Source organism: Notechis scutatus, chromosome 1 (genome assembly GCF_049901735.1).
Source record: "Notechis scutatus isolate UNSWTSFEM ecotype Mainland chromosome 1, rNotScu1.2, whole genome shotgun sequence".
In the NCBI taxonomy this organism is placed as follows: domain Eukaryota; kingdom Metazoa; phylum Chordata; class Lepidosauria; order Squamata; family Elapidae; genus Notechis; species Notechis scutatus.
The window spans coordinates 230,301,921-230,325,066 of NC_142009.1; the positions used below are offsets into that span (position 1 = coordinate 230,301,921).

Sequence of the window (23,146 nt, forward strand, 5' to 3'; positions counted from 1 at the left end):
CAGACATTTATTGATATGGAGGGCTCTGGTTTTGGAAGTGAGTTGGAGTCTTTGCGAGTAAGTACCTAAGTTGTATGAATAGGGGAAACCGATGTTCCGTTGATTAAACTGAATTTGGGAGGAAGAAAGAGAAAAACAATAATAGTGGCATTCCTAAATATTGAGTCATCCAGATGTTTCAATACTCTAACTCCAAAAATAGCTCCATTAATTTTTAACCAGAAAGCCCAAAGTCTCTGTACAGCATGATCTTCAAACATGAATGATGTAACATTTGCTCAGCAAATGGCTGTTTCCAGTTCTGTTGTGTCTGCAAGCAAATTAACTTGAATAAGCACATTTATTTATTGGTTGCACGTTAGATTAGAACAGAGGTCTCCAGAGGTCTCCAAATTTGGCATCTTTGTGGACTTCAATTCCTGAAATTTCTCAGCTAGCCATGCTGGCTGGGGAATTCTGGGAGTTTGAAGTCCACAGATCTCAAAGTTGCCAAGTTTGGAGGCCCCTGAGTTAGAACATACATTATATTTATTATATTTCAGGGTCCTAAAGGACCACCTGGGCCTCCAGGTCCTCCTGGTGTACCTGGTTTACCGGGACAACCTGGAAGATTTGGGACAAATGGCACTGACTTTCCAGGCCTCCCAGGCCTTCCTGGAGTTCCAGGGAGAAATGGCAACTCAGGAATCCCAGGACCTCCGGTGAGTAAAAGGAGAAAATATTGTGCAACTCCAAAATATCATGTGTCTCCAGAAGCTACTCAGTGCCTCACTCTGTCATGGTAAGCAAGTTTTCTGTTGTGTAGTGTGTGTGTAGTGGGAAGAGGCTTGCCCCTTTGCTAGCTGTGCTTATCATGCTGAATGTTGGGTGTTAATGAAGAACATGTCTCATTGGCATATTTGTAGAATTTGAGAAGTGTCTGGAAATGAGAGTTGGATTTGTTTTGTATGGTCTAATAGTTAAGGTGTTGGACTAGAATAAGGTTCATGTGCAGCCTCAACCATGGAAGCTCACTGGGTGACTTATGGCATCCATCAGACATTCTCTCAATCCAACATACCTTGTAGGCGTAGTGTGGGGGGGGATTTAGAGGAAGGAAATGATGTATGTTGCTTTGAGCTCCTGTAAAACTAATAAAAAAAATAAAAAAAATACAGGCAGGCTAATGGTGGTAAAAAAATCCAGCCTTTATTCATCTGCTGTGGATGTAGATGTCCACATTTTCCAAAGTATAAAAGCCACACAAAAATCCTGCATAAGATAATGTCTGAACAGTTTGATTTAACTGAGGAAAGAAAATTGATACTGTTTTCCAGGGGCCACTTGGGCCTCCAGGAAAAGATGGCATCCCTGGTCAACCTGGAGAAAAAGGAGCACCGGTATGTATTTTTACTTTTCAATGAGTCTCGGGATCACCAGGGTACCCACTGAGGACGACTAGCCAGGGAAACTGGACTTCATCTGCCATTACCTACTTTGTCAAGGTGTTTTCAGCACTTCAGTGTAAATTCACTGGTCTTTTCCTTTCCTGTTTCCAGGGAGAACCAGGTGAAATGGGCTTCCCTGGACAAAAGGTATAATTACTTATTTTCTAAAGAAAGAGTTACTAGTCCCTATACTGATTCTAGTTTGGTAACATTACGACATTGTAAGATTTTTGAAAAGTATATACTAAGTTTTTTCCGTGCAAGTGTTTAAATTTTTTCAATTTTCAGTTTCACCAAATCAGGTTCCAATGTTGGTGATTTCACAAATATGTCCATGTAGTTTTCTTAGGAATAATATGAAACTAGTATATCAATCTCTTCTTCTTGGTGGTGGTGGGATAGGTGCAGAAGTGGGATTCTACAGGTTCGCACCTATTCGCTAGAACTAGTTAACATTCTAAGCAGTTCAGAGAACCAGTTGTTAGAAGAAATTACTGGCCTGATCCTGTAAGGGAGGCAGGAAGGAAACATTCTGGTGTTGCTTACAGAAGCTGGCTCTCTGTTAACTCTTATTACATTCTTGGCAGGACTAGATTTCCTGTCTCTGGAACTTCTCTGGAGTTTTATCCTCCTTTGCTGGTACTTTGCTTGTGTGGAGTGACCATTTAAAGTTACAATGGCACTGAAAAAAGTGACTTATGACTGTTTTTCACATTTATGACTGTTGCAACATCCCCACAGTCATGAGAGGCCAGGCGAGGAGATGCGTGCCTTGATGTGAGTGATGTTGAGTTGGCCATGCCCAGCCAGTCACATGACCACCCAGCCATGCCCACCATCTAAGCCACGCCCACAGAACCAGTTGTTAAAAAATTTGAATCCCACCCCTGGATAGGTGGGTGGCTGGAGAGACAGAAATTCCCAGATTATCCTACAATCTTTATAGTGCCTGTTGCATAGGATAGGATTCAACTACAAACTAGGTCATATCTTTCTTAACTTTTCAAGATCAGTCAAGGCTGGTGCTTTATTTTTCTGCTAACCATTTGTGTTTGCTATGTATAACTGATTTTATCAGTCCCATTTGAAACTCATCCCAGTGTTCTGTGGAAGGAAACATATTTTCAGCTCATGCTCCCTTTCAAAGAGCCCAGAGCTTATAAGGCATTGTAAGTGTTCTAGTTGCAGGTACTGAGAATACAATATTGTGTTAGAGATGTATTTTGTACTTACGGAGAAATGCAATTTTCTCCCTTCTTAGGACATGGTAGCAAAACAGGTCTGTAGTGGAAGTGTGATCCAAGACTGCCATCCAGGAGAATATAATCTTATTTTACAAAGTTACATATTATGTGATACATTTTTTAGAAAATAGTTTCTCCCACCCTGAAAGCACCTTGGTCTGGTTTCAAAAGGGGACTTCTTCAGCTATTGTTAACTTTATAAAACTCTGCACAGTTTTTCTTTACTCTCTGTGCTGAGGATATGTGCCAGAGAATGGAATTATGCCAAAAAGCAGTATTATAATACATTATTAACCCAGAAAAATCTGTATAGCCCACTGTGAGATGTGGACATAATTATCAGCATTTGATATTTTGACTGAAATATCTTCCATTATTGCCCCACCTGATTGGAATTTCTTTTATATCAACATCTTCCTTTAGTAAATACTGGTGGGGTTCTTTGAACTACTTTTAACCCTCTTCCAGATTCCAGCCTTCATGCCATTATATTTTATAAAGTACACACATTTCATTTGATTAATAGCCTCTGTTCATAAAGCCATCTGCTTTTGTTAACATTTTCAACCTCTTCCTCTTTGCCCTGTATACGATTCTTTAAAATGTTCATGTATAAGTTACTGTGGTTGCTAATGCAGGAGTATTACCAATGAAACATCTCTGACAAGTGCTCAGTATCTGGCCTTCCTAGGTTTTCTTGCTGGATCTTTTACTCCTCCATAGCTTCCATTGATATAGCTGATAAATAGCATAGTTTCCATCTAACAAGCTGAAGAAGCAGCAGCCAACTTGGCTCCCAATGAGAAAATGTTGGCCTAAATTCTCAACTCCTTCACAACAGAAATTTCTCATGAAGGTTTACAATTTAATGTAACATTCCATTGTTATCATTCTAAGAAGTGGGCATAATTTATAGATTCATGTACCAGCCACTTAATCATACAACTGCTACAAGATAAGTTAAATTTCCACTGTCAAACACAACATGCAGAACATAAGAAGAGTCCTGCTGGATGAGGCCAAAAAACTATCTAATCCACCTCCTAATGCAGGGACTAATTAGACACATTCAGAAACCGCAGCGAAGACAATGGCTATGATGCTCCCTAGCAGGTGTTGTTTAAATATGCTGACTGTGATTCAGAAGGTAATAAACAGCCATCAAACCCGAAAGCTACTCATCATTTGGTCTTCCATTAATTTGCTGAGTCCTATTTTAACTTGTTTTTTAAATTGGTGGGCTTCAAATTCTATCAGCCCCAAGCAAAGTGGCCAATAGTTGGGCACAATAGGAGCTGCAGTCTAACACATGAAAATAATCTGCTTGAACCTGAGTTAATGAAACTGACACTCACATTTCAGAGATATGTGTGTGTGTGTGTGTGTGTTAATTAACAAATTGAATGGTAAGAGCAAAAGTTTATTAAATATAAAAAGGGTTGTATTTGCTGATGTGGGTTGTATTTGTTGCAACTGCTTTCCCCTTTCAGCATGCTCATTCTATCATGCAATACAAGGGTATGAATGTAATTTCTAAGCCAACATATGTTCTCAAATGTCTGAGTCATAGAAAATTCTCCCTATTCATTTTGCTTATGCGAGATGCTTATTTTTCACAACAATCCGTAAGCACAGTATCACATCACAAGTTTTGATGACACACCTAAAATGTCGACTGGATTCTTCAGTTTTGAGCAAGTAGTCATAATGTGTATAGTCTTGCACTTTTACTGCATCTCAAAGCAATGTGTGGTAATACGTGTAGCAAAATCCTAACCATTTATTTTGTTTATTTATTATTTTTTTATGCCATCCCATCTTCCCTTTAAGCTGATTCTACCCATTCCGTAGAATGTAGATGCAATTCTGGGATTTGGTTCAAATAAATATACTTAGCTTAATGCTTGCAGAGGAACATTTTGTTCTGTGAATACCTTGCTTGGTATGATGTAGTAAGGCAGGGGTCCCCAACCACCGGGCCGCGGACCGGTACCGGGCCGTGGAGCACTTCTCTACCGGGCCGCAAAGAATTTTTTTTAAAAAAAATGGCGGCTTTCTTCACCTTCGTGAATGCTGCTGGGATCGGGATCAAGGACACAAATCAAGGACACAAATGAAAGAAGGGGAGGGAGGAAACAACCGAAGCCTGTCCTTCTCTCTGGGTCAGCTCTCAGTCGCTCTCTCGCTCCTCCACCAGCCCAGGAAGAAACTGCTTCAAAGAAGGGCGGGGGCTTTCCTGTCGCCAGCAGCTCCAGCGCCTGCTTTTCCCCACCCCACCCCGTCCACCCACGCCCGCCCGCACGCGTGTTCAACCCAGTGCTCCTTACTGCCTGCCTGCCTGCCTGCCTCGTTAATGGTTGAATCGGAACAGCTTCGGCTGAGTAAAAGAGGCGAATAGTTATTATTCTCAGCCGGAGCTGCTCCCAAACAACCAGAAACTAAGGCAGGCAGGCAGGCAGGCAGAACGGAACACTGTGGATTGAAGACAGGCGCTGGCGGGCGGGTGGGGTGGGGGTGAAACGGCGCGGAATAGCTGCGGCGACAAAAGCCCCCCTTCTTTGAAGCAGTTTCTTCCTGGGCTGGTGGAGCAGCGAGAGAGCGAAGCCTCCTTCTCTTCTCTCCCCTCCCGGTCCTTGCAAAATTTTCTGCTTGAAACCGGTCCCTGGTACAAAAAAGGTTGGGGACCACTGTAGTAAGAGATGAATGATATAATTAGGCATCTGTATACATCTGCAAGCAAAAAAACCAAGCTCAGAGAGCACTCCATGGATGTGTATACATACATATAAGTGCAGACATACATATGTAATCCAAACCAGATTATATATAATAAATCCGTGATGCATTCCTATCTTTCAATATTGAAATTCTACACGGCTCTGAATACTTTACCTCTTGTTAGAAATAGACTTATTTTAATTTCCCATGTTCTTTTAGGGCAGCCAAGGAGTGCCAGGATTGCCAGGCTCACCAGGTGAACCTGGTCTCGCAGGACTTCCTGGGCCAATGGGACCCCGCGGATTTCCTGGTCCCCCTGGGCCAGGCATTGCAGCAGAATTTGTGAGTACCAAACATTAGAGTGTGGTTTAGAACAAGGTGCAAAATGCTGAAGAACACCGCAATTTCTAGTATGATCTATTTGTTACTCTTTATTGCTTGTACTGAACCGTCAATGCCCATGATAGTTTATAGGGAAATTGTAGAAGTTGACCAAATCTATAACAATTTGAGATCCAATACAGAGTGAGAAGACAGCTAAAATCGAAGAAATACAGAGAAAATGTCCCTTCAATTCATTTATTATAGCCAGCAAGGTTTTGTGTTAAGTTCCTGTTGGTCAATGTTAGAACTCATGTTGGGCAAGCAGTGATTCATGGATGCAGTTCATGGATAAACATGTTTATTGCGAGAACCAGGTTAACCAGGTGTTAAGAAGGAATTCCAATAACTGCTAAGTATAAAATACAAGCCTCATTTATAGTAAAATCAGAGTTTGATTCTTCTGCTTCTTTCTCCCACCCACCTAGTGCAACAGTGGGGAGACCTCCCTCCACCCTTTATAATGGACAAGGTTGTTTGAGTCTATTTGCTTCTGAAATAGAAGGATGAAGACTAGAAAAGATTAAGGCAGTGGTTTACTGGGAGAGGAGGACATTCTGTGGAAAGCTTTGTTGGAAAACTCTTTAAATGAGGGGATTACCACCCATGCTCAGATCACAGGAAAGACAAATCTGTCCCCTCCTCTTTTTATTCCTTCAATATGAAAAACTTCTGCTAGAGGGAATCATTGTAGGCTAGAAGACCAAGGACAAATGACAAATATTTTTGGCAGCAAAGGCTGCTGTAGAGAAGAGAAAGGCTACAGTGATGATGGCAATCACCAGAAAGGGAGACTGTGTCATTGATGACATCCTGTTTCATTGAGAGCACAGAATATGGGGTTGAATAATCCCCCCCCCCCCCCCCCCCCCCCCCCCCCCCCCCCCCCCCCCCCCCCCCCCATTTGTTTTATACATAAAACTATCTTACAAATCTAACAATTCGTACACATGCACACAAACTGTACAATTGTACAATTGTATTTTTTATTTTATTTATATCCTACCTTTATTTTTTTATAATAAGGGGGCAAACGTTCCTAACACTCCTTCCTCATCCTACTTTTTCCCTTATCAACAACCCTGTGAAGTGTGTTAGGCTGAGAGAGAGAATTTACTGGCTCAGAGTCACCCAGCTGGCTTTCAAAGAATAATAAATATTATGATTTGAATTGAGATGAGATAAATAAAATAAAATTAAGAGAATTTAAGAGAGAGAAGAAGCTATAAAAAAATTGAAAATGGTAATAAGATATGGAATGGCATATAAAATGAATATGAATTTGAGTTGGTGTCTGTACAAAGAGTTTTGACCGGGATTAAGCAACTTTCAGAAAAGATGTTTTTTTATGTTTATATGTTTTGTGTTCTTATGTGTTTATGTTTGAATGAGCTAATAAAACCTTGGAGAAAGGTTAGAAAAGGACAATGGAGAGAAAGATAGAAGAAAATAAAGCAAGTTAGAAAGGAAAATATGTGATTGTAAGGGAATGTGTTAATGTTGTAAAACTTTCAAATAATTTTTAGAAATTTTTAGAAAAAAGGTTTTATGTTTATCTTGTATGTTTTGTATGCGTTTAAAAATTAATAAAATTTGTTTTTTTAAAAAAAAGGAAGTAAGATGCAAGAAAGAAAAACACAATCCTCTATGTAGGGTTTAACAAGCTAGGAAATGAACATATGGATTGGGCTGTCATTAGGACTATACTCCTTCCTATCTTCATTCATTGGCTTGTTCCCTTCAAGTATTTATAATTTGTTGGGCAGGGAAAGAGACACAGCCTCAACAAAATGACATAGAAAGAAGACACTTACCTGATAACATACTAGTTGACTAATAACTTCTATTACTTTTTAGGTCGACATGGAGGGCTCAGGATTCCCATTTGTCTCTGGTGGTCCTGGAACTCGTGGGCCAGAAGGTCCTCCGGTAATCCACTTTATATTCCTTTTCATGGATAGGAATATGGATATGCAAGCATAGGAAGACTGACTGAATTTAGCTGTAACTTCTTTCTATTTGCAGGGGCTTCCAGGCCTCCCAGGACTTCCAGGGCCTCCAGGACCCAAGGTCTGGATTTTAAAATTTTGGATGCTTTTGTTTCATTATCTGAAACATAGATAGTTTAGCAAGAGCAGCTTTGTCTATTTTAATTTGGAATTGTCTTTGCAAATGATAAGGGGCATTTTTTGAGTGACCACAGGGGTGGGACTCTACCAGTTCACACCTATTCACTAAAACCGGTTGTTAAACATTCTAAGCAGTTCGGAGAACCGGTTGTTAGAAGAAATTACTGGCCTAATCCTGTTAGGAAGGCAGGAAGGAAACATTCTGGTGTTGCTTACAGAAACTGCCTCTCTGTTAACCCTTATTACATTCTTGGCAGGACTAGACTTCCTGTGTCTGGAACTTCTCTGGAGCTTTTCCCCCCCACCTTTGCTGGTACTTTGCTTGGGTGGAGTGACCATTGAAAAAAGTGACTTATGACCATTTTTCACACTTACGACTGTTGCAGCATCCCCACAGTCACGAGAGGCCAGGCGAGGAGATGTGTGCCTTGATGTGAGTGATGTTGAGTTGGCCACGCCCCGCCAGTAACATGACCATCAAGCCATTTCCCCCCAGTCACATGACCACCAAGCCACGCCTACCAACTTAGCCACACCCACAGAACTGGTTGTTAAAAAATTTGAATCCCACCCCTGAGTGACCATGACCATAGCGAGAGCCATCCATAAACTGATCTCCCAAGCCTTCTGGTGCCCACTGATTCTAAAAAGTTTCCTGTCCTTAGAATACACTTAATGCTATTTTTTTCCCGTTAGCCTATTTAAATTCACTTTGAAATAAATAAGGTCTACAGAACTGGTGCAGTATTGCTGATTGTGCTGTTATATTCAGAAACTGCACTCATAAGAGTGGTACATATATGCTGTATTTTTCACAAGTAATTGATCTTGCCCAAGATTTTGCACAAGTAGAGGAGCTATGGGGAGGTTCCTTGCTAGTCTTATTAAAGAGACTTAGCTCCCATCTTTCCTTTTATCTCCTTTTCTACTTAAGACTATATCTTTGTTGCTTGTATCATTACAATTTATATTGTTTTTTTAGTTTCTAGTATGATTTATGTTGATTGCTTATTTTATACCCTATGATTATCACTAATTATCACTAATCACTGATTATCTTATGATTTATGATGAATATATTTTTATGAGATCATGATTTATCCCTTATACTGTAGCTTTTATGTACACTGAGAGCTTATGCACCGAAGACAAATTCCTTGTGTGTCCAATCACACTTGACCAATAAAGAATTCTATTCTATTTCTATTTTTTTAATGATATACAGTGATCCTATGTTTGGACTACAAATCAGGAATAACTGTTGGACCATTTGTTGTTCCAAAAGCAAGATAGGTAGACATGCAAATGACTTATTTTTCTGTGTTTTATTTAGAACCTGTGTCACATTGTCACTCTGTTTCGTATGTCTCCCACAAAAAAAGATATTCCTGTGTATATTAACTAATATTTGGAAAAAGAAAATAGTCCATATATCAGTCTTTTTTTAAACTCTAGGGAGATGAGGGCATCATTGGACTCCCGGGCTTGCCAGGTGAAAAGGTAAATTTACATCAAGATGTTTGATTGAAAAAATTACATTTATCTTCCTTGATGCTATCTTAAAGAAATATTTTATTCGTATACCGTTAAAAAATTAGGGCTGTACACACATAAAAAAATGACCTACAGTAAAGAGGCATTTTGGACTTTACATGTGTGTGAGCATTGTTCGTCTCTGCTATTCGTGAAAGCAACTTATTATTTTCAAGATATGGCACAAAATGTAAATAAAAAATGAGGACTGGTTTAAGGATATTTATTTGATTGGGTGTCTTTAAGGAAAAAAGATACAGGCTTAAGGATATTTGTTTGTTTGTTTGGCTTATTTGGTTACCCATCTTTTGTACCATAACACCGGGCAGCTCATAGTAGCAACAATAACCTATTAAAAAATGCAACAGGCATCCAAGCAAAATAACTTGTGGCACCCTAAACCACATTACCCAATACATAAGCAATTAGAATCAATGAACCTCAACCTCACACAATCCCAGCCCTTGGAAGAAGAGCCAGGTTTTTAACACCTTCCAGAAAGCTAGGAGGGTGGGGGTATTGCCAGTTCTCAGGGGGTAGGGTGTTCCACAGGGGAGAGGCCACTGCCGAGAAGGCTTGCTCCCTAGGTCTTCCTAGATGATATCCTCAGGGAAAAGCAGACCTGAAAGTAACCATTCTAACTGGCTGTAACTTTCAGGTATCCTTCAAGGGTGGCCCTAGGTAGGAATGAATGCTTCACTTCCATTAATGGGGACAATTAGAACCCAAGAAGAATTTGTGCAATGGCCCTACAGCCTCAGCTGCTGGCTGCTACTCAAGCAGGAACCCCAGGTCCAGATTGCACAGTAGCTCCATTGGGGATGTGCTATCCTAATCCAGAGTCAAAGATAATGCATCATCAGATCCAGAGGGGCCAAAATTCCAAAGCCATTCTATTTTGCTAGAGTTCAGTTGAAACCTGTTCCTTCCCATCCAGACGTTCACGTCCTCCAGATATTGGGTCAACACATCAATGTCATTGCCAGCCTGGCCTGGGGTAGAGTTGTACAATTGGTTGTCGTCATCATCATACTGATGATACTGCAATTAGTTCTGTTGATTGACCTCATCCAACAGTTTCATGTAGATATTAAGGAGGAGCAGTGAGAGACATGAACCTTAAGATACACCACATTACAGGAGTCTGGGGTAGACTTTCCGCCCTCTCCAACACTCACCAGAACCAGCCACAAAAAAAGAACCACTTCAAAATGGCATCCACCCTGAAGCCAGTCTGGAAGGATACGGTGGTTGATGATGCTGAATCTATTTATAATATGGCTCTTAAGGGAAGCTCCAGATTTTTTCATGCTCACATGGAAGTCTGAAATAAACCAGGCTGCTTTAAATTGATAGGAGTGAAGCCATGTTAGCTCTCCCGGGAAAACCTGACAGGAAACACAACTAAATAAACTAATTCTATTTTACTATAGGGCTCCATTAACAGAATTTTGGAAGTCTGGAAGTACAGGCTTTTTGCTGCCATTTTTAACTGCTTGGTCTATTTGGTCCTTCTTAAGTTTCTTTCTCTGACTGTTAATTTATTGGGGGCTCCTCCACCCTCAAATATCTGATTGTTTCCCAGGATTGTTTCCCCACATCCTCCAATGTTATCCATACATTACAGGCCTTATGCTTTTATGAAGTCTAAAGCACTTAATCATTTTTGAAGCATGCACAGCCTTAAATACATTTTAATGGGAGTTGAATTGTTAAACTATATTTGTGATGAAAACCAGGAGTTTTTTTCCCTTTCCCACAGGGATATCCTGGCTTACCAGGATTAGATGGTCGCCCTGGATTAGAAGGTTTCCCAGGACCACAAGTGAGTAGGGCATTCAGTCCAAGTTCTACGCCTTCCATTTCCCTATGATTTTATGAATTATTAGAATTATTTCTTTAAATGCTTCTAGCCCTCAGACCTGGCAGATTATAATATAAATAAACTGTATACAAAGTTCTCCAGAGAGCATCAAGTAGCGGGGCTGCTGCTGAAAATGGACGTTGATTCCTTATACTGGACATATATGGTGTCTGTTTCCATTTGGTTAATTTAAAGCGACAGTGATATTTCTTCAATATCTGTGAGTGACAACACATGCTTCAAATATTTGTTGTAATGGTGATGATTGTTCATAGCTTTTAATTCATATAAATAGGCTCTATTCATTCATGAGAGAGATCATTTATAAAAGGAGAATAGATTGAGTTGTTGTTCCATTTCTAAGTTGTGTCTGACTTTTTTCAACTCCATGGACCATAGCATGCCAGGCCCCACTGTCCTCCACTGTCTCCCAGAGTTTGCCCAAATTCATGTTCGTTGCATCAATGACACTATCTAACCATCACCTCCTCTGCCATCTCCTTCCCCTTTTACCTTCAATCTTTCCCAACATCAACAGTCCTCTCTTCTCCTTTGAGATACTTTAATAGACCAAATGAAATGGAGGTAGCAAAGCAAAAGTCAAACAAGTGAATCAAAAGTGATCTTTTTGTCGTATCACATTTTCTGGATCTTAGCTCATCCCTCAACATGCTAAACCACAGTCACTATCATTTGCATAGTTGTCAATTGTATGAAATTGCCTTATTTCCTGAAAATCTCTTTTTCTCCCTATTTCAGGGACAAAAGGGTGAAGAAGGAGGGCCAGGGTCTAAAGTGAGTACCCTCTAGATTTGAGAAGAAATTATGTTTGTGTGTTGTGTAATGAACATTTTGATTTTTTTTTCCCTGAGGAATTTTGTTGAAGTCTGAAGAACTTTACAATTTATTTTGTTTTAAAACTGCACATTTCAAAACTTTTAGGTGATGATTCCTATGACATTTAACAAATACCTCCAATTCACCTATTGCTGAAATATGTGTGCAATCTATATCTTCAGTGATCTAGTTCAGGGGTCTCCAATCTTGGCAATTTTAAGCCTGGAGGACTTCAACTTGAAGACCTCCAGCTTTAAAGTTGCCAAGGTTGGAGACCCCTGATCTAGTTGGCATTATAAAGCATGAGGCTTATCTATACCCAGCTCTTAGAGAAGACTGAGAGAACTGTTGGCTAAGCAGGAGAATGAATGACTAGCATTAAAATGGCTCCATCTTTGAATGTGTCCTCACCACCCCCCACCCCAGTAGCAACATATGCAGAACTGAATTTTGCATTAAGAGATGTGGATGGAAAATTTTTCTTTTAAATATGAAAAAAATGTTCCTCCAAAATCCAAGTTAAAAATCTGAAGTTTGCAAATATTTTTCTAAACGATGCAGGAATACAATTTGAGCAGGACATCTGTCAAGACTTTTTCTTTCTTTCTTTAAGGGTGAAAAGGGTCAAGATGGAATAGGACTTCCTGGCCCTCCTGGCCCCCCAGGACCAGCCGTGTACCTGTCTAGTGAAGATGTAAGAATATTTCTACCTGTACCACTATTTTTTATTACTCCTTCTCAGCTACTCTTTGGCACAAATGCAGAGAGAAAATAAGACACTCTTTGCTTCAGTATTTCATAACACAAAAGCTTATTTTTTATTCTTTCCTCCGCAAGGAGTCCGAGGTAATAGCTAAGCAAACAAAATAAAGTTGGATCTAACCCGAGTTTCCTGGGACTCAATATTTATAATGATTTCCCCTCATTACCCCTGCTTACCCTTATTACCCATGATTACCGTTTTTAATGATAATTATTCATATGAACTCAATCACATGAATCATGGTTAATGCATAGAGTTTCACCTCACAGCATTTTACATAGACCGCACGTATAATTATGATACAGAGTTTATTCTGATGAAGAGGAATGCCATCCTTCAGGTCGCTGTGGCTTCAATGCAAATGCATGTGTTGCGTATTCATGACACTCTTCCAGAATAATGTTATCTGTGAGGGAATGATGCTCCAGACATTACAGTACTTTAATTCTAAATGTTAAGTATTTGATGTTTAACCCAAAGTTTCTCAACCTTAGAAACTAACATGTGTGAGCTTTCACTCCCAGAATTCTAGGAGTTCAAGTCCATACATCTTAAAGTTGTTAAGGTTGAGGAAAAAAATGCTGTAACTCTTTAAGATATTACAATACAGTTACTGCTATTGTATAGCTAGACATCTAGAATGAAGGTACTTTGGATTTTTTTTAAAAAATAATCTAAATCCTGAGTTTCTGAGTGTTCAGGCATATGCGGAATAGAAGTATTTGAAAACACAATTATATGCAGATACAATGCATACAATGTAGACACAGATTTAAGTGTGCTCATTAGCATTTTATGGTGCTTAACTGCTCTCTTTAAATGTTTTGCTCAGCAATCTAAGGAAAAACAGTCATGATCTCATGTTTAACAAATGGTTTTATTATTTTTAGAAAATTGCGCCTGTTTTGCCAGGCCCAGAGGTAAGTAGAAGGGAAGGCTTTATAAATATTGCTTCCAGCTTTAGAAACATTTAATTTTTGTTGCTAGGTGCCTAAAATAGGATAAAGTATAAACTTTAGCTTTTCCTAGGTAAATCTGGTCCTTATTTGAACTTTTATTATTAAGATTAAAGTTATGACAATCTTTTCTCAGTATAACTCTCAAGAAGTAGGGCTAAATTTCCTCAGTTTTTCCTTTGGGACGTCCTGGGATAAGTGGACAGTGTCCTGGAGGTGGTTGAAGAGTAATATGCATGAAATCTGTGATCTGAAGTTGCTTTTCTTTGAAGGTCTTATCTACTTTCCCACTCTGAAAGGGTTTGCTCTACTTAGATTTCTCCTGAAGGCATTCTAGGGAGTTCTGTTGCAGATTTTGAAGCAATTCTATTCTGTTCTGGAAAGGGATCATCTGAGGTCTCTTCAGAACAAATGTACAGTGGTGGGCTACTGCCAGTTTGGACTGGCTCACCCATACCAGTAGTTATGATGACTGGTTGGGACCACCCACCCACCCAGGCGCTATCCTGTCCTATATATCTCACCTTTTTGCTCGTGCGCCCCGCCCTCGTAGCCCAGCTTTCTGTGCCTCGCCCGATCTACTCACCCTGGCTGCTGCAAGTAGGAAATTCCCTCGGTTTTTCAACCGTGCACAAGCAGATCACATTTCTGGTGAACCGGTTGTTAAAGTATGTGCAGCCCATCTCTGCAAATGTGTGTGGATTATGAAGTGGTCCTACAGACAACTGGTATCCCACATGATGTAATTCCAAGCTTCTGAAACTGCTCTTACCCTTGAAGTGCTCTTATAATTAAGGGAGGATCTTCCATTCTGATGAAAAATAGCTGTTTTTGAACCTTGGCAGTGAGGGAGAGCTGTTGTGTAGTGGTCAAGAATTAGGCAGGTACAAATTGGACATGTAGGAGAAGGAAGATGGCGGCTTATAACTAGCAAGGTGAGGCTCTCGGTCCGATAGTCATTTGATCGTGAGTGGGGTCCCTACCATTTCCCTTCCTGATTGAAATAAATAGTTGATCGTGGGAAGATTTGCTATCCATCCCTGATCAAAAGAGACTCTGTTAGGTCGCCACCTGCATCAGTCATCGGCAATAATCACCTGATCCTGTGACTGAGGGCCGGTTTTGAGAGCACTTGCCATCCTCGTGGCCACCCTGAAGGACTGCTTGTGCCTGGAGCCACTATTTCCTTCAAAACGCTGTAGCCCAGAGCCCGTTGGAGCATTTCCCACCTATAAAAACCTATAAAATCATTGCCTGCACTGGAGATCCTGAGGAGCCGAAGCTCCTAATTCCTAAGGGAGCGCTGTAGCCCTGTAGCCCTGTTGGAGCCTCGATCAACGGCAGAGCTCCAACCGCCGAACTTCCAATGGTTGAGGGCCTGATCCCGGAGCGCTGACCTTCCAGTAAAACTGCTGCCCAAACTGCCACCTACACCATCGATCATCTGATATCGTCAAATCCCACATCGGAGGTCCTGATCTCAGAGTGCAGCCCTGCTAATTCACGCAGTAGCCTAATTCCTAAGATTGCTGACCAAAGACAAAGGTATCCGTGAGAAGACAGACCTAATCCCTAAGATTGCTAGCTGATGATCTAAAGTAACGAGTGAAGATTAACTTTCTGCCAAAAGACTTTCATCTTTACTTTCAGCCTAATATATGCCCGAAGACAAGAAGATCCGTATGAAGACAGATCTGGTTCCCAAAAATAGCTAACTGAAGATCTGAAGAAATGAGTAAAGAGTAACCTTCTGCCAAAAGACTTTCATCTATACTTCCAACCTAATATATGCCCTCTTCCTATACCCCCCAGGAGCCATCCAAACCAAATCTTCTCCTCTTCCTCCCATTATACTCTTCCTGCCCTAATTTTTCCCAATATAACTCGGTTTAATTGATTAACTGATCTTACTAAATGATTAATTAATTTTTACAATTATTTATCATTAGTGACTACACTTCTTGACCAGGGTAAATCAATAGATGTAATTTACATTGATTTCTGCAAAGCATTTGACTCAGTGGTACATGACAAACTACTATTAAAATTAAATTCTTATGGCATTTCTGGATCCCTTCATAAGTGGATTACTGCCTTCCTTTCAAATAGGCAAAAAATAGTAAAAATAGGAAACGCCCTATCAAACCCTGCACCAGTCATCAACGGCATCCCACAAGGGAGCGTTCTAGGACCCATACTCTTTATACTATATATTAATGACCTTTGTGATCACCTTGTTAGCACCTGCGTCCTCTTCGCTGATGATGTAAAACTATTCAACACCACTGTCAATGCTACCATCCTTCAAAAAGACCTTGATTATATGTTTGAATGGTCTAACAGTTGGCAACTCCAAATCTCTACCAACAAATGCTCTGTCCTACACATTGGTAAAAAAAATATCTATATACCAAATACAAACTAGGCGGACCTGACCTTGTTGATGACCCTCACTTTGTCAAGGACCTTGGAGTTCTGATATTGAATGATCTAAGTGCCAAAGCTCACTGCAACAGTATTGCCAAAAAGGCTTTAAAAGTTGTAAATTTAATTTTACGAAGCTTCTCCTCTGGTAATACTGATTTGCAAACTAGGGCATTCAAAACCTTTGCTAGACCAATACTTGAATTCAGCTCTGCTGTCTGGAATCCGCATTGTATATCAGACATAAATACAACTGAGCGAGTCCAGAAGTATTTTATCAGAAGAGTACTACATTCCTCTGTTCGCAACAGAATATCCTACAGCACCAGACTTGAGATTCTAGGCTTAGATAACCTTGAATTACGCGGTCTAAGATTAGACTTAAGCATAGTACATAAAATCATATGTTACAACGTCTTACCAGTTAATGAATATTTCAGCTTTAACAATAACAACACAAGAGCACAGAACAGATATAAACTAAATGTAAACCACTCCAAGCTTGATTGCAGGAAGTACGATTTCTGCAACCGAGTGATCAATGTCTGGCACTCACTACCTGATTCTGTTGTCATTTGCTCAAACCCCTACTCTTTTACCCTCAAACCTAACCTCTATTGACCTCACCCCATTCCTAAGAGGTCTGTAAGGGTCGTGCATAAGCGCACAATCATGCCTACCGTCCCTGTCCTATTGTCCCCAATTATTAGTTCCTATTTCTTGTATTTAAATTTATGTTTGTTCTTGTTTCTGTTATAATGTAAGCTCTTGACAAAATAAATAAATAAATAAAAAATAAAATAAAATGTAATGCAATCAGACAAGGTAGTATGTGTTATTGGGGTATTGCAAAGCTGTCTTCTTTCTCTTTTCCTTTTCAGCATGTTAAAGGCAACTTTAGTTTGCAGAACTATTAAAATTGTCTGGTGCTCCTTTGTGTGAGGAGCTGAGAAAGTCATTATATTTTTCAGGCCACAGAAATATTTCTGAGCTTTCCTTTGACCCTAAAGCTCTTCTCTTCTCTTCTCTTCTCTTCTCTTCTCTTCTCTTCTCTTCTCTTCTCTTCTCTTCTCTTCTCTTCTCTTCTCTTCTCTTCCCTTCCCTTCCCTTCCCTTCCCTTCCCTCCTCTCCTCTCCTCTCCTCTCCTCTCCTCTCCTTGTATTAATTTTTCTTGTCCTTTATAAGGTATTCAAATTTGTACCTGGAAAACTTCATCATCTGTCTATCTGTCAGTCAATTGATCGCCTTCTACAGGAAGAGAATACAGGATAGCATTCTATGCTCTGAGATAGCTAAACTGTTTACAAACTGTTTACAAGAAAAAAACATTTTAACAATTGATCTTCAGGAAACCATAATATTCAGGGCAATATTTATCCAGCAGGTTCTATTTCCAAGTAGGTTAGTGTAAGAAAGAAGGCCCTATTAGCTTACCACATGCTTTAATGTGCCATAGGAGAAGCATATGCAGTTAGTAAAAGTGCTCAAAAATAAAATTGCTCAGTTAGCCCCATGAAAGAATTGGACATGAGACTTGATGACATGAAATGTGTACCTTCCTCTTTAGGGACCAAAGGGACCTAAAGGTGACTCAGGAACTCCAGGTTTACAAGGCTATCCTGGACTGAAGGTAAGATTGTATAAAGCACTTTTTAAAAAGAACTCTGGGTTGCAAGATCATTATCATAATGGAAAATTGTCTGTAATCCAAGATATTTTTCGTTTGTTTCTAATTTTACTAGTGCTGTATATCCAGCTCTGTTTTATCACCGGAAGTACCATCCCTGGCTCATTTTCACCCTTAAATTAAACTTCTCTTAAAGTTTTCCTTAAGTTAGAATAATATTAGCAAGCGCTTTCGTTGGTTGGAATTTGTGGGAAAGCTACATGGAAAATGAAGCAGGAGAAATTGGATTTGATGGTGTTCTGGTAATATTACATTGAATTTCTGGAAAACAAAAAAAGTATAACTGAAAATAACTGATTAAATGGCTATTGCTATTAGTCAGGTTCCCCTATTTAAAATGTCTTTTTGTAGGGTATTTTATTTTTTCCTTTGTTAAATGAACAATATCTCTTACTTGTGTGATCAATGGTAGGGAAAAAAAACATTTTATTGCAAGATCATCTAACATTGCCATATTCATGTGTTATTTCCACTGTAGAAATTTACAGCAAAGATATACATAATGTGCAAATACTGTAGGAAAGACCATATATAGATCAGTTTAGTTAGATATCACATTCCCTTGTACAAATTGTACTGACCATGTCTCAGCATGATCACCCTAGTAAAGAAGCACAGTCAGAAGTAAAAATTATAGCAGTTTTTACCCAAAATGCATGATTTGTCTCATTCCTGTATTGCAGCTTTTACAGTACGTGCAACTTGCTTACCGAATAATTTATTTTAAACATTGAGAGTTGGGATAATTATTTATTTAGATTCAGGATAATAGTTGTAGTCAGTACTTAACTTGTGCCAGGGATGGGAGTATATATACACCTTGGACATAAATGCAAAAGTATTGTTTGGTACTTTGGAATCCAGTTTAATTTCTCCTTGCTTTAATAAAATGATTGCATTGTACTAAAGAGATGCTTATAATGTGTGCTATATTTGCTCCAGAAATGATATAAACCACTGTTTCCTTCTTGTGTTTTGCTCCCTGGACAGGGTGAAAAAGGAGAGCCAGGAGTTATAACTACGCCTGATGGAACAATCCTTGCAGCTGAAGCAAAAGGAGAAAAGGTATAGCTTTTTTCTTTCTTTCTTTTTTTGCTTACATTTGAAAAATGTTTCCCAATTACTATTGCTTTTGGGCAGCAAGATACTAAAGAGTCCGCTTCTCACATGGTAAAGAAGGACTTCCTTGCACGAGGAAGAAAGGAAAGAGGGCCCTAAGTCAGCTTCTGATATAAAATCTCCATTAGCTTTAAGATTCTTTAAATCTATCTTCCAATTAGAAGTTATTTACAGATTATGCTAAACTTCAGTTCTTGTAATTCTGCGGTAATTAGGCGATGCTGAAGGAGGAAGTTCTATACAGCAGTGTTTAGTTAGGGGAAACTGTTCCAAAAATGATGTGCCTTTCTGACCATACACCCTTTTATTTACAGGGTGAACCAGGCCCAAGTGGACCCATGGGACCAGCAGTAAGTTATAAATGGTATCTTTACTTTTATGCAAGGAATTAATTTCAGAATTAAGCACTCTTCACAATGGTTATTACTTTATTGTTTTGGACTGATGAAACTTTAAAAATTCTCATAATTGTATTCATTGTCCCCGATTGTGGTTTAAATACTGCTGCACTCTTTCCCTTTATTTTGGTAGGTGCAGTTAGGAAATCTTATGGATAGATTATGAAAGTAAAGTCTGCAACAAAATATTGTAGGCATCCTCACCTGAAAGCGACTGAAGCCTGCCAGCCAGACCTAGCTAAATCTAAAAAGTTCAGGACATCCATTTCTATCCCATGTCCTGTGTTGTTTTTCATACTGATGCTTAGTTTTTTCATGATTGTCCAGCATGCTCTCATTGGGTTTTCTGTGGGGCAGAGGGCAATATTAGGGTTTTCTCTAATACAGTGTTTCCCAAACCTTGGCAACTTTAAGACGTATGGATTTCAACTCCCAGAATTTCTCAGCCAACAAGATGGCTGGGGAATTCTGGGAGTTGGTCCACATATCTTAAAGTCACCAAGGCTGAAAAACACTGCTCTAATATATCCAAATCTAGGTATTTTCTAGACCTCTGCAATTTCCCCAGAAGCCTTAGTACTATTTTTTGTTCAGTTACTGCATTTTGACCTTGATTTTGCTAGCATTCATGCAAAAATTTTCTGTTGGAAGGAACAATGACATAGCCCTTCAGCTTCCTTCTGGGTTTATGAATCTTGTGGTATAAATATAGCAACATTGAAATGATTCTGGGTCTTCCCAATTTACCATCTCTGTCTATCTTTTTAAATAGAGTTTTCCATTTTGCTTTCTTTTAGGGGTCACCTGGGCGATATGGACGGAAGGGAGAACTTGGCTTTCCTGGAAGACCTGTAAGAGTTTTGTTTTTTATCTAGCTAGTTATTTATTTAATTTATATGCCGCCCATCACTCCATTCAGATTTTATTCCATTTCCGAGATATATAATATTCTTTTCTGTAAATGAAGAGAAGGAGAAAATTCTCAACTCATCATCCTGTATTTGACTGGAATTAAAGAAGTGGCAGAAATTAAAATTATATATATTTTCTTGCAAATGAACAATGAATCAATAAAAAAAGGAATGCAGACCCATAATGTTCTGCAGACAATTCTCCAGAACATAAATACCAATGGCACACATTGTAGTATCTGTCCAAACTAAAAGTAACTGCTTTTCCAACCACTATTCTCAGAACCTCCTTAGCAAGATTCATAAAGAGAAAAGTCAGGGTGTTTCAAGAATCTAGCAACTGAACTATTATCCTTTTACAAGCAATATATTCTAAAGTCATTAGGATAAAGTCTTCTTCATTGTATTTTTATTGCTTTTCTGTGAACTGGTAGACTGGTGAATCAATTCACTGACAATAATGAGTGAACCATCTCCCGAATCTTTATTAATATCGAAACTGACCATTAGAACATGAGTCTGTTCCTCTCCAGAGCAGAATTCTGGCTCCATACAGATACAGCTATGTCAACTTCATGGTATTTTTCTATCTTCCTTATGAGCACATGGCTATCTCACTACAGTGGTGCCCTTTCTTTTAGGGCCTGTCCTTTTCCAGCCAGGATCCATCTGCTCAACAAAATAATCCCACTAGCCCACAATTACTTACATGGCACATCTGCAGCTGCTGTTGGAATGACTCTCCAGTGTATTTTGCACTTCAGCTAGATTCTCTGGCAGTGTCAAAACAGCACTAAGGAAGGAGAGCAGCTGTCACACAAGGCACCAGCCAGAATCATCCATGAGCCAAGGGACAAGAGTGTCCAGGGCCAAGAGTGTCCTTCACACTTTTTGGCTATCCTCCAGTGGTCAAGCCTGAGCTTTTTAGCTTATCCACCCCATTCAAGATAAACTGTAACATTATGGCTCTCCCTGATGAGTTTTTTTAAACACAAGAATGGTCTTCACAAATTGTTCACAAATAAATGCACAGCCATAACTTCTTTCCTCTCCCCACTTTTTTGCTCTGCTGCACCCATTAGAAGCAGGAAAGATGATGGTGGCTGAACTGTGGGTACACATTCCCTCCTCACATTATATCATTTCTGTAATCCTTGTAACAGAATGTAATTAATTAATGTATTAGGTTGTCAATTTTAAATTGTTGGGTGTTTTATTTTTATTGTTTCATTTCGTTATAAATGTGTTTGAAAGATTATGCAATAGTTTTAGTATAAAAAGACCATGTCATTATACTTAGCCTTTTATAATCTAAGTCTGTATGTGGCTCATTCATAAATTGCAAGTAACATAAGATCTACTGAATAAAGTCATCCATACAGCTACCTTTCTGATGTTGAAAGAGTAGCTTTGCATACATGTATAAGCCCAAATGTAGGTTATATAAATGAAATCGAGATAGATAGAGATAATGTTTTGTTGCATTGCTTTTATTTTTTTCTCTTTTTTCTTTCACTATTTTTTCTTCCCTGTTTTGTTTTTTTAAATAAATAAATCCTATTATAAATGAGCAAATACAGTACTTTCTTTTTGTGGATATTTCATTGCATTCTATTCAGCTACTCCTCACCATCTTTTGAAGGCAATTCCATTGATTTGTTGATCCTTTCAGGGCCGGCCTGGTATGAATGGATTGAAAGGAGAAAAAGGTGACCCAGCAGACTTAAGCGGAGCGCTGGGCTTAAGGGTAAGTAAGCAATTCTTTGAATGATAACAAAAGAATAGATGTGCTGCATCAGACCAGGGGCCTCTCCAGTAGCTTTCTGTGTCCCACAGTGGCTTACCAGGTTTATTTGGGAAACTCAGAAATACAGGCTGTACAATGAAAGCTGTTTGCCATTGTTCCTTTCTAGCAGTTGGCGTTCAAATATGCAGTTTGTATATTGGAATTTGTTTGTCCATTTAAATCCATTTGAATACAATTCCAAGAAGTTTGAATTTAGTGTAGTGGCTAAGGCACCAGGCTAGAAATCAAGAGACCTTGAGTTCTAGTCCCACTAGGCCAGCTGGGTGGCCTCAGTCCAGTCCCTCTTTTTTAGCCCTAGGAAGGAGGCAGTGGCAAATAATTTTTTAAAATCTTGCCAAAAAACCTGTAGAAACATAGCTGACCAGAGTCAATACTGACTTAGAGGGACATAATTACATTGTACCTTAGGCTGAAGGATGGTGGGAAGCAATGCTGTCTATGTTCAGCCAGTATTTATTTAGTGAAGCTTCTCAGGCTCTATTATTGGGCGAAAAGGAGAAAAAGGTGAAGTTACAACAACATCATATTTAACCTTCAGTTACTTTGGTCCACCGTGGATAGTTGCTCAATGTTTGGCCAAGCTTTTTGACAGTCAAGTCCCTCTACTACAAAAGTACAACTTCATAGGGGATATATATTTTGCTCTCTCCCTTGGTTGCCTGAGAACTAAAGCAGAGGGAAGTACCACACAATTGGGGGGAGGGGGGAAGCAGCAATAAGTTCACTTGTGGGTTCCCATGTTCTAATCCAGGGGAAACCTGGATTCCAAGAAAACGGATATGAATCCCCCTAGATTCCTCAAATACACTGAGTAAGCAGCCATCTGCTAGTACAGACTAATGAAAGGGGATATTGTTAGTTGTAGTCTTTGCAAAGCTGCAGGCAGCAAATTTACTTTATTTTTTTAATCTATGACTGATGGAAAGACACACAAGCGTGTATATTTTC

At 39.3% G+C, this 23,146-nt stretch overlaps 1 protein-coding gene across 5 annotated transcripts in view; it reads left to right on the forward strand.

Annotated features, from left to right (window-relative positions):
* Positions 1-23,146, forward strand: part of COL18A1 (collagen type XVIII alpha 1 chain) — a 98,023-nt gene that overhangs the window by 56,924 nt on the left and 17,953 nt on the right. For 4 of the 5 annotated variants that reach the window (XM_026685364.2, XM_087950578.1, XM_026685363.2 and 1 more), the window contains 17 exons: positions 4-57; positions 543-701; positions 1,317-1,379; positions 1,539-1,574; positions 5,609-5,731; positions 7,628-7,699; positions 7,796-7,840; positions 9,355-9,399; positions 11,195-11,257; positions 12,056-12,091; positions 12,747-12,827; positions 13,787-13,816; positions 17,844-17,906; positions 18,954-19,028; positions 19,397-19,432; positions 20,278-20,331; positions 22,064-22,138. In XM_026685364.2, coding sequence (XP_026541149.2) covers positions 4-57; positions 543-701; positions 1,317-1,379; positions 1,539-1,574; positions 5,609-5,731; positions 7,628-7,699; positions 7,796-7,840; positions 9,355-9,399; positions 11,195-11,257; positions 12,056-12,091; positions 12,747-12,827; positions 13,787-13,816; positions 17,844-17,906; positions 18,954-19,028; positions 19,397-19,432; positions 20,278-20,331; positions 22,064-22,138 — 1,110 coding nt within the window. The remainder of the gene's footprint in view (positions 1-3; positions 58-542; positions 702-1,316; positions 1,380-1,538; positions 1,575-5,608; positions 5,732-7,627; positions 7,700-7,795; positions 7,841-9,354; positions 9,400-11,194; positions 11,258-12,055; positions 12,092-12,746; positions 12,828-13,786; positions 13,817-17,843; positions 17,907-18,953; positions 19,029-19,396; positions 19,433-20,277; positions 20,332-22,063; positions 22,139-23,146) is intronic. The other variant, XM_087950576.1, reaches the window with a different exon arrangement.